This window comes from Ornithorhynchus anatinus, chromosome 4 (genome assembly GCF_004115215.2).
Source record: "Ornithorhynchus anatinus isolate Pmale09 chromosome 4, mOrnAna1.pri.v4, whole genome shotgun sequence".
Taxonomy (NCBI): Eukaryota; Metazoa; Chordata; class Mammalia; order Monotremata; family Ornithorhynchidae; genus Ornithorhynchus; species Ornithorhynchus anatinus.
Window position 1 is genome coordinate 120,242,661 of NC_041731.1, and position 12,004 is coordinate 120,254,664.

Sequence of the window (12,004 nt, forward strand, 5' to 3'; positions counted from 1 at the left end):
TAATTTCCTAAATATATTGCAAATTTTTATTTTTATCACCCTCACCTGCTGGGGTAGGTTACATAACATTTTTTCTTTGTTTATAGAGTTGTTCAAGGACTTACTCAGGGTCTCAGGGTGTTTGGTGCCTTATCAATCAATCGGTGGAATTTATGGAGCACTTATTGTGTGCAGAACACTGTACTAAGCACTTGGAAGAGCACAGCAGAGGTGATAGACACTTTCCCTGCCGGCAAAGAACTTACAGGCTAGAAGGGGAGACACAGGCTAGAAGGGGAGACGGACAGAGGCTGAATTTCCGTGAAGCTGGAGAGGAAGGAAACTGGGCTGACCCCAGGAGCAAGTGTGGTTTCCTCGGAAACTCACACAAAACCAGAGTATTTGGGTGAACCTGGAGTTGGCCCTCCCCCAGCAGGGGAGACCTCAGTCTGGGCCGCAGGAGGATGGGTCTCCTGACTGGTTGTAGAAAGCTGCTGACTCTTCCCGCAACCCCCCGTCCACCCCCTCACCCCGACCACTGCCGCTCTCAGGGCCACGGGAAAGGACAAGAGGCTAGCCTGAGATCTGCCATTACCACTGCCCTAAATCAAGAATATATTTCCCAGAGCTGGGGCTCTCCCATCTGTGGATATGACCAGATGGGGCAGGTGGAGGCGAGCATTCTTTTAATTTGAAAATAAATTAATTTGAAAATAAAACAGGGGCAGATGAACCCGGCTTCTTCCCTTCCTGGGGGCCCCCTCCGCCTCCTTTCTGTCCCCCTCTGTGGCAGGCAGCCCCAGATCTGGTGGGGGGAGGGCATTTAATAATAATAATCATAATAATAATTATGGCACTTTTTAAGCACCTACTGGTACCCAACACTACTCTAAGCACTTGGGTAGATACCAGTTAATCAGGTCGGACACAGTCCCTGACCCACAAGGGGCTCACACTCTAAATTCCTATTTTACAGATGAGGTAACTAAGGCCCAGAGAAGTGAAGTGACTTGCCCAAGGTCACACAGCAGACACATAGAGGAGGCAGGATTAGAACCTAGGTCCTTCTGACTCCCAGGCCCGTGCTCTATCCATTAAGCCACTCAGCTTCTCTCATTTGGTGAGCCAGGCTTTTAAAGCTGCTGGCCTGCCCCCAACCTCTCTCTGTCCTTCTCTGCAACAGTGTGCCTGAGGAGCCAGGGTGGTGCCGTGCAGCCCCCCTTTGTGGGGGGATGCTTGGTGACCTCGGCTTCCCCCCCAACCAACCTCCCTGCACTTCCTTTCTGTCTCCCACCACAGCTCTGCACCCCAAGAAGCCGGAGGCCACTGCCAACCCACATCAGCAGCAGCCTGGCTCTAAATCCTAAAACTGGCTGTAAACTTCTCACTCTAGGCTTCAAGGCTCTCCATCACCTTGCCCCCTCCTACCTCTCCTCCCTTCTCTCTTTCTACTCCCCACCCCACACCCTCCACTCCTCTGCCGCCCACCTCCTCACCGTCCCCCGTTCTCGCCTATCCCGCCGTCGACCCCTGGGCCGCGTCCTCCCGCGGTCCTGGAACGCCCTCCCTCCTCACCTCCGCCAAACTGATTCTCTTCCCCTCTTCAAAACCCTACTTAGAGCTCACCTCCTCCAAGAGACCTTCCCAGACTAAGCTCCCCTTTTCTCTCTGCTCCCTCTACCCCCCCCCCCATCTCTCCGCAGCTAAACCCTCTTCTCCCCTCTTTCCCTCTGCTCCTCCCCCTCTCCCGTCCCATCCCCTCAGCACTTTACTCGTCCGCTCAACTGTATATACCTTCATTACCCTATTTATTTTGTTAATGAGATGTACATCACCTTGATTCTATTTATTTGCTATTGTTTTAATGAGATGTTCTTCCCCTCGATTCTATTTATTGCCATTGTTCTCGTCTGTCCGTCTCCCCCTATTAGACTGTAAGCCCGTCAAAGGGCAGGGACTGTCTCTATCTGTTACCGATTTGTACAATCCAAGCGCTTAGTACAGTGCTCTGCACATAGTAAGCACTCAATAAATACTATTGAATGAATGAATGAATAAACCCCTCCCATAGCTGCAGTGGGAGCAGTGGGGCTGGGAATGAGGAAGGCTAATGACTTGACAGAAGCATCCTCTCCATCCTTCACGGTGGTTTTAATGAAATTTCCTATCCTCTCAGCAAGAACCAGCCAGAGGACGTGGCTCATAACCGCACTGTAAATTAACCCCTTCAACTGAGTGCAGGACGATCAGATAGAGACTCCCGGGACAACCGTAATACATACAGATGTAGTTTAGGCAGGTCACACCCATGTTGTGCACCTGTTTGAAGGGCTTTAAAAAATGCTGCTTATGATAATAATAGCTGTGGTGTTTGTTAAGTGCTTATGTGCCAGGCCCTGTACTAAACACTGGAGTGGATACAAGCAAATCAGGTTGGACACAGTCCCGGTCCCATACTGGGCTTGCAGTCTTAATCCCTATTTTACAGATGAGGTATCTGAGGCTTAGAGAAGTGAAGTGTCTTGCCTAAATTCACACAGCAAGCAAGTGGCAGAGCTGGGATTAGAACCCAGGGCTTTCTGACTCCCAGGATTGTGCTCTATCCACTAGGCCATGCTGTTTTTCAAGCAACCAGTCAGCAAGCCCTGGGAGTCAAGACACAGCTTGAGTAACCCACAGAAACAACAGACTCCTAGAGTCAGTGAGTCTTGTAAAGATATCTTTAGAACCTCATTGCTGCTCCTGTCACAATGAGCGTGTCTTCTGAGTATGGGCCACTGAAATACATACCTTTGTAGGAGGAAGAGCTGGATGATGGTTCCACCTTCACAACAGTGCTAAAATCCACGCTTTCCTCTCCATCCAAACTGTTATCACATTAATACAATCACTCATCCTATCCCATGTGGATTACGGCATCAGCCTCCTTGCTGACCACCCAGCCTCCTGTCTCTCCCCACTCCAGTCGATACTTCACTCTCCTGCTTGGATCATGTTTCTATAAAAATGCTCAGAACATGTCACCCCGCTCCTCAGAACACTCCAGTAGTTGCCCATCCACCTCCACTTCAAACAAAAACTCTCACCATTGGCTTTAAAGCACTCCATTACCTTGCCCCCTCCTATCTCACTTTGCTACTCTCCTTCTACAATTGAACCAGCCCACTTTGCTCCTCTAGTGCTTACCTTTTCACTGTTCCTCAGTCTCACCTGTCTTGCTGCTGACCCCTGGCTCACATCCTGTCTGTGGCCTGGACCACCCTCCCTCCTCAAATCTGACAGAGAATTACTCTCCCCACCTTCAAGCCTCACGGAAGGCATATCTCCTCCAAGGGGCCTTTCAAGACCCGCGTTTCCTCTTCTCTCACTCCCTTCTGAGTTGCCCTGACTGTCTCCCTTTGTTCTTCCCCCTTTCCAGACTCACAGCACTTATGTACATATCTGTACTTAATTTATTTGCATTGATGCCTGCCTCCCCCTATCTAGACTGTAAACTCACTGTGGTCAGGGACTGTCTCTGTTTCTTGTTGTATTGTACTTTCCCAAGCTCTTAGTATGGTTTTCTGTACACAGTAAATGCTCAATAAAAATGAATGAATGAATGAATGAATTAATTAATTAATTTAATTAATATAGAGCTGTCTGGCTGGTTCAAAGATGAAGCTACCACCGATGAGACTGCATTCATGAGTGGGAATGATAATAATTTATTAAGCACTTACAGTGTCCAGTGCACTGAATTAAAGACACTGGAATCATTATGGAAAAATTAAAGGAAGGCAAGGACTTTTGGTCCTCAGGAGCCTTGCTACCTAAGTGGGAAGGTCAGACAGGGATATTATTAAGACTTTAAGTCAGTCATTAATAAAAATAAGTTAAAAATCACCATTCAGAAGTACAATATACAAGTGAAACTCCACCTGGTTCGGCAATCTCTGAGTACTTTTACCATTTCAGGCCAACAGTCATTGGGGGAAAACTGTCATAGTCTTCCCAAGTGATCCAGAAGTTGGAAAGAGAGGCTTTTGATCCATCCCTGCTTCTCTAGAAAGTTTGGCTTGTAGTTGCGGTGTTGGATGGTAAGAAAACAGTGGTCATAGCTAAAGAGACCACTCTCTAGTATCTGACATGCATCCATTCAGATGATATAGTTGATATTTTGACTGGAATAGTGCTCAGTTGGAAGGATTCCAAATCTCTCTGTGTACATGTTCTTCCAGGTGTTTTGTTCATTCTGTTTATAATGGTTTTTGTGGGGTTAAGTTGTTTTTTTTCCTTGGATACCTAGTCTATCTCCAAATGTTTTTTGGATTTTTTTTGTTTGCTTTTGTTACGATGTCTATTCCTGTTTGGTTTGCTTAAGAGTCAGTACAAGAAATGAATAGAATATCCAAGAAATATTCATTTGGTTTTAATTCCAGTATTGACCATGTCCACAGGAATCAGGAACTTTAAAAAAGAAATTTCAGCCTTGTGCCTGAACCTATAACAAGCCAATTTGAAGTTAGAAGCCAAATTAATGTTAGTACGGATTGCACGACTAATGGCTTTGGAACACTCATCACTACTAGCCTACCTAAATTCCATCCCCAGAACCCTCAGAGCATCACCTAATCCCAGCTTGCCCACCTGTTTGCTGTGGAACCTTGGGCAAGTCACTTAACTTTTCTATGCCTCATTTTCTTCATCTACAAAACGGGGATTAAGACTGTGAGACCAATGTGGAAGAGGGACTGTGTCCAACCTGATTTGCTTGTATCTACCCCAACATTTAGAACAGTGAGCACTTAGCAAATACTGTATGATTTTCATTATTTTATTATTATTATCTGATTGGCAAAGAGAACTGAGGGATTTTCAACTCACCAGTCTTAACCTTCATCCACTGTGGCCATATTTGGGGAGGATGGGGCCTGGGAAGATGTGGGGGTGGGTAATCAATCAATCAATGGTAGTTATTGGATGCTTATAAGGTGTAGAGCACTGTATTAACTGCTTGGGAAACTGCAATACAACGGAGTTGGGAGACACAGTACCTCCTGAAAAGAGCTTACACTGTAAACTCATTATGGGTAGGGAACATGTCCGCTAATTCTGACATATTAAGCTCTCCCGAGTGGTTAGCACAGTGCTCTGCACATAGTAAATGCTCAATAAATACTAGTGATTGATAGATTACAGTCTATGAGGGAGACAGACATTAAAATAGAATTAAGGATGGGGAAATAGTAGTGTATACAAATATTTACATAAGTACAGTAGTGTTGGAACAGTGCAGAGTCGAGGAATAATAATCAAAAAAATAACTGTGGTTATTGTTAAGTGCTTACTGTGTTCCAGGCACTGTACTAAGCACTGGGGTGGATAAAAGCAAATCAGGTTGGACACAGTCCCTGTCCCACATGGGACTCACAGTCTCAATCCCCATTTTACAGATAACTGAGGCACAGAGAAGCAAAGTGATTTGGCCCAAGGTCATGCAGCAGATAAGTGGCAGAGCTGGAATTAGAAGCCATGACCTTCTAACACCCAAGCCCTTGCTTATCCACTGCGCCTTGCCAGGCAGCTTCTTTCAATGTACATATCTAGCCTGCAGATGTAAGTCTAGACCCTAGACTATTAGCTCGTTGTGGGCAGGGAATGTGTATATGTATGTTTATTATTATATCATACTCTCCCATGTGCTTAGTACGGTGCTCTGCACACGGTAAGCACTCATTCAATATGATTGAATGAATTAATGATAGTAAGGGCTCTCAGGACAATTAGAGGCTATCTCAGGATTTTTAAAAAAAGAATTCTGTCTGTCTAGTCCCAATTTAACACTTTTCAGTAAAATGACAACTCCTGGCTACAAGTTAGTACTGCTAAGTTGAAACCTGGATCCAGAAACCATTTTCTTTCTACCTTCCAATAGGATTTACAGCCTCCTGATGTGCTACTGCTGTCTAAGAGACCATCGCAGGAAGCTGAGCTGTCCCACTGCCCCTGGAGTAGGGCTTGTCCAACATTCTCCCTTTTTTTAAGGGTATTTGTTAAGGGCTTACTATGTGCCAGGTACTGTACTAAACATCGGTCTAGATACATGCTAATCGAGTTGGCCACAGTCCCTGTCCCACAGGGGGAACCCAGTCTTAATCCCCATTTTACAGATGGGGTAACTGAGGCACAGAGAAGTGAAGTGACTTGCCCAAGGTCACAGAGCAGACAAGTAGTGGAGCCGGGATCAGAACCCAGTTCCTTCTGACTTCCAGATCCATGCTCTTTCCTCTAGGCTAAACTGCTTCTCACCCTGCTTCTTCCCTGTAACAGTTTCAGACTCTGCAAATAGCTGGCATAGCCACAAACCAAAGAGCAATCTTTAGGTGTGTGTTTTGAGGGAAATTTTGGGTTACTCTGTAACCATTCACTCTCACAGTGACAATTTATTCATAGGCCCATGTCCAGATAAGAATCATGGCAACATCAGCAGCCTGAACAAATTCAAAATAGTCAGAACTTAGAGCTTCTTAACCTGATATCTGAATGAGGAACTGCCTGGGATTCCAACTGCTGGCATTCTTCTTGCTGGCAGGACTCTGGACTAAATTATCACACAAGTCTCTTCCTTATCAAAACTGAAATCAAATCTCTGATGTAGAAACATTACTTATTGCAACAATAATGATGACATTTGTTAAATGCTTATACTGAATCAACCCCAGTGCTTAGTACAGTTCTCGCCTAATCAAACAATGGTCTATTGAGCACTTACTACTAAACACTTGGGAGAGTACAATACAACAGTTTGGGAATATATGTTACCTGCCCTCAATGAGCTTACAGTCTAGAGGAACAATTACAATCATCTTCTTTTCTATTATTTTTATTATTATTAGTGTGTCAAGGACTATGCTAAACACCAGGATGAATACAAGATAAAAAGATAAAAAGTCCCTGTCCCACATAAAACTCACAGATTAAGAGGGAGGGATTCATTCATTCGATCATATTACTGAGCACTTACTGTGTGCAGAGCACTGTACTAAGCACTTGGAAAGTACAATAGGGCAACAGATAGAGACAATCCCTACCTATCGATGGGCTCACAGTCTGGAAGGAGGAGACAGACGACAGAACAAAACTATAGCAGGCTCTGGTGTAGGTACAAGCTAATCGGATTAGACACAGTCCATAGCCCACAAGGGCTCACAGTCTTAACCCCATTTTACAGATATGGGAACTGAGACCTAGAGAAGTGAAGTGACTTGCCCAAGGTCACATAGCAGACAAGTGGCAGAGCCGGGATTAGAACCCAGATCCTTCTGACTCCCAGCCCTGTGCTCTAGCCACTAAGCCATGCTACATCCCTTTCCACCTTTTTATCAATCAATCACTTGTATATACCGAGGGCTAGGTGCAGAGCATTGTACTAAGCCCTTCGGAGAATACAGTACAACAGAGATGGGAAGCAGTGTGGCCTAGTGGATTAAGCATGGACCTGGAATTCAGAGAACCTGGGTTCTAATTCATTCAATAGTATTTATTGAGCGCTTACTATGTGCAGAGCACTGTACTAAGCGCTTGGGATGAACAAGTCGGCAACAGATAGAGACAGTCCCTGCCGTTTGACGGGCTTACGGTCTAATCGGGGGAGACGGACAGACAAGAACAATGGCACTAAACATCGTCAAGGGGAAGAACATCTCGTAAAAACAATGGCAACTAAATAGAATCAAGGCGATGTACAATTCATTAACAAAATAAATAGGGTAACGAAAATATATACAGTTGAGCGGACGGGTACAGTGCTGTGGGGATGGGAAGGGAGAGGTGGAGGAGCAGAGGGAAAAGGGGAAAATGAGGCTTTAGCTGCGGAGAAGTAAAGGGGGGATGGCAGAGGGAGTAGAGGGGGAAGAGGTGCTCAGTCTGGGAAGGCCTCTTGGAGGAGGTGATTTTTAAGTAAGGTTTTGAAGAGGGAAAGAGAATCAGTTTGGCGGAGGTGAGGAGGGAGGGCGTTCCAGGACCGCGGGAGGACGTGACCCAGGGGTTGACGGCGGGATAGGCGAGACCGAGGGACGGCGAGGAGGTGGGCGGCAGAGGAGCGGAGCGTGCGGGGTGGGCGGTAGAAAGAGAGAAGGGAGGAGAGGTAGGAAGGGGCAAGGTGATGGAGAGCCTTGAAGCCTAGAGTGAGGAGTTTTTGTTTGGAGCGGAGGTCGATAGGCAACCACTGGAGTTGTTTAAGAAGGGGAGTGACATGCCCAGATCGTTTCTGCAGGAAGATGAGCCGGGCAGCGGAGTGAAGAATAGACCGGAGCGGGGCGAGAGAGGAGGAAGGGAGGTCAGAGAGAAGGCTGACACAGTAGTCTAGCCGGGATATAACGAGAGCCCGTAATAGTAAGGTAGCCGTTTGGGTGGAGAGGAAAGGGCGGATCTTGGCGATATTGTAGAGGTGAAACCGGCAGGTCTTGGTAACGGATAGGATGTGTGGGGTGAACGAGAGGGACGAGAATCCACTTCTCTGCTGTGTAACCTTGGGCAAAGCACTTAGATTCTCGGTGCCTCAGTTAACTCATCTATAAAATGGGGATTAAGACTGAGCCGCAGGTGGGACATGGACATGGATAAAGTTGTATTTACCGCAGTGTTTAATTCAGTGCCTGACACATACTAAGCACTTAACAAATACCACTGAAAAAAGATCATTTCCTGCCCAAAGGAGCTCTTCTGTCCTTTCTCACCAAATAAACATTTCTAATCTGAATCATTTCTCTCCACTTCCTCCACATCTGCATTATCATTAAGCATTTGTTTGACAGGGTGCTAATTATAAAGGGGTCAGCTCCATGTAAGACTGCCAACCTGGCTGCCTTTGGCAGAAAAGTTTCCAAAGCTACTGGGGAAATAAGCAAATCTGCGATTCCTTTGGAGACTGTAGGAGAGTTTGGACTTTTACACCTAAAAGTTGATGTGTATTAGAGGAGAAGTTGAGGTTTGTGGCCAACCTCAGCTTTAAATGTAGAAGGGTCAAATGTCGCCTTCCTGTATAAAGAGTCCACTTAGTCATCTGTTACCTTAAAAGCCTGAGCACTGTCTTGACCTCATTACCCGGGGTAAGGTGGCCACTGAGAGCTCTATGGCAACCAGACATTCATTCAGGTCATGTCCAGATGCTGCATACCAGACATTGCACTACATAAGAATTTATATGAATTACACTGGTCATGCAGTTTAATGTAGTGATGTCATATGTAATGCTTTGCAAAGGTCCATCTGGACTTCTGGGTTCCCCAAAACATATCTCCATTTGGTTGCCAGACCCTCTCCAGTTGCTTCAGAGCCTTTGCATTCCTCTCCCAGGTCCCTGTGAAACTAAGCCCCACTTCCAAATAGAAACACGGGCCAGGGAGTCAGAAGGACCTGGGTTCTAATCCCAGTTCCACCACTTATCTGCCGTGTGACCTTGGGGAAGTCACTTCACTTCTTTGTTGCCTCAGTGACCTCATCTGTAAAATGGGGATTGAGATACCCATGTGATCTCCATGTGGAACATGGACTGTGCCCAACCTGATTAGCTTGTATCTACCCCAGTGCTTAGTACAATGCCTGGCACATAGTGCTTAACACATACCATAAAAATACAAATAAAAAAAGAAATTCAGTGGTACCATGTCCATATCAGAGAGGAAACAGACCAACTAAAAACCAGATGGCCCAGTGTAAAACTGGATGTGTCATTCATTCATTCTTTCAATCATATTTGACTGCTTACTGTGTGCCAAGCACTGTACTAAGCAGTTGGGAGAGTCCAGTACAGCAATAAACAGACATATTCCCTGCCCACAGTCCAGAGTGGGGGAGATAGATATTAATATAAACAAATGACAGATATGTGGAGCTTGGAGGGGGGATGAACAAAGGGAGAAAATCAGGGTGACGCAGAAGGGAGAGGGAGAAGAGGAAAGGGGGCCTTAGTCAGGGAAGTCCTCTTGAAAGAAATGTACCTTCAATAAGGCTTTGAAGATAGGGAGAGTAATTGTCTGTCTGATATGAGGAGGGAGGGTGTTCCAGGCCGGAGGCAGGAGGTGGGTGAGGCAGGCGGTGGGTGAGAGGTTGGCGGCGAGATAGCGGAGATTGAGGTACAGTGAGAAGGTGAGCATTAGAGGATCGAAGTGTGTGGGCTGGGTTATAGTAGGAGAGTAGCAAGGTGAGGTGCTCTCATATTATCCCAACTGGATTATTGCATCAGCCTCCTCTCGGATCTCCCTTCCTCCTATCTCTCCCCACTCCAGTCTATTCTTCATTCTGCTGCCCGGATCATCTTTCTACAGAAACGTTCTGGGCATGTCACTCCCCTCCTCAAAAACCTCCAGTGGTTGCCTATCACCCTTCACATGAAACAAAAACTCCTCACTCTCGACTTCAAAGCTCTCCATCACCTTGCCCCCTCCTACCTCACGTCCCTGCTCTCCTTTTACAGTCCTCCCCGTACACTCTGCTCCTCCGCTGCTAACCTCCTCACTGGGCCTTGTTCTCTCCTGTCGCTCTGTCGACCCCTGGCCCATGTCCTTCCACTGACCTGGAATGCCCTCCCTCCTCACATCCGCCAAACTAAATCTCTTCCCTTCTTCAAAACCCCACTGAGAGCTCACCTCCTCCAGGAGGCCTTCCCAGACTGAGCTCCCCTTTCCCTCTGCTCCTCCACCCCTCCCCATTCCCCCTACTCCTTTCCTCTGCTCTTCCCCCTTCCCCTCCCCACAGCACTTGTGCATATTTGTATATAGTATTTCTCTACTTGGTGTGTATATATCTATGATTCTATTCATCCTGTTGATATTGATGCCAGACTACTTGTTTTGTTTGTTGTCTGTCTCCCCCATTTAGACTGTGAGCCGGTTGTTGGGCAGGGATTGTCTCTATCCGTTGCCAAATCATACACTCCAAGCACTTAGTACAGTGCTCTGCACATAGTAAGTGCTCAATAAATAAAATCGAATGAATGAATGAATGAATGAATGAATGAATGAATGAATCCCCCTACCCCTCTCCCCAACCCTGAAGTTCATCCCTGAAATCAACTTCATTTAATCAGTAACCCCCTTTTCTAAAATCAGTGCAGCTAGGATGAAAAGGCAAAACTGAGTTCTAAGGAAGCATTTCTTTAGAATTAGAGAAGTAGATTATCAGAACAGAGTAACCAAACAGTGGAAGATGAATTGTGCTGTTCCTCATCACCCTGCCCCCGTCTTTAGAACACTTAGCAGCAGCTGTAACGCCAAGTACAACTTAGGCGGAGAGAATTTTAAAACTCTCTGTCGATTCTTGGCTTCCATCAGATTTCCGAACAGCAGGCACACTGTTTCAACAAGTGATTACATCCTTTTGTTCCTTCACTGGGGCTCCCGAGGGGATTTTAGAGCAGATGGCAAAAGAACTAATGACCACTCACCTTTGTTGGTCCGGGTTTACCGTTCTGATGAAGTTGAAACACCTTCCCAGGATGATTTCTTGTAAGTTTTCTGTGGTTCCTCTGCCCTGCCACTTTTGCAGTTCTGCCTTTTCCTTCTTGAAGATAAGCAAGGTGGTAGTCAGCACGATGACAGAAAGCAGTATCACTGCAGTCACAATCAGTAGGCATTTACCCCGCTGGGCTCTCTGGGCACAATTTTCTCTAGCCATTGTGAGTAAAAGTTTGTGTGAAGCGAACGGGAGCAACTTACTTAAGATTCTACCAGAGGAAAAATAGCATAGCAGGGTCTAAAACTGCACCGCCCCCTTTTTTTTTTTAAATTCTACTTTCTCTTCCTGGCTGGCCACAGAACAACCAGGCAAATAAATGAGTCTTCTCCATTCACAAGCTATCAAGCAGATTTCACCCTAGGTAAATATTAAAATCCTAAACTAATTGAAGACAACTCTGTGAAAATATCAGGCATCTTTGGTAGTAGCACTTAGATGGGACCGGATGGATTGTTTGGGGCTTGAAATGCCACAGTGACCTCTCATGGAAACTCTTAAAGATTTTTCTGCCTTACTGTTAAGTAGA

General features: G+C 46.0%; 1 protein-coding gene across 1 annotated transcript in view; it reads right to left on the minus strand.

The window, feature by feature from the left end:
* CD38 (CD38 molecule) overlaps positions 1 to 11,718 on the minus strand; it is a 75,054-nt gene extending 63,336 nt beyond the window's left edge. The window contains exon 1 of the mRNA XM_007664272.4: positions 11,408 to 11,718. Within this exon, the coding sequence (XP_007662462.1) occupies positions 11,408 to 11,637 (230 nt within the window). The 5' untranslated portion in view covers positions 11,638 to 11,718. The remainder of the gene's footprint in view (positions 1 to 11,407) is intronic.
* Positions 11,719 to 12,004: the final 286 nt, after the last annotated feature.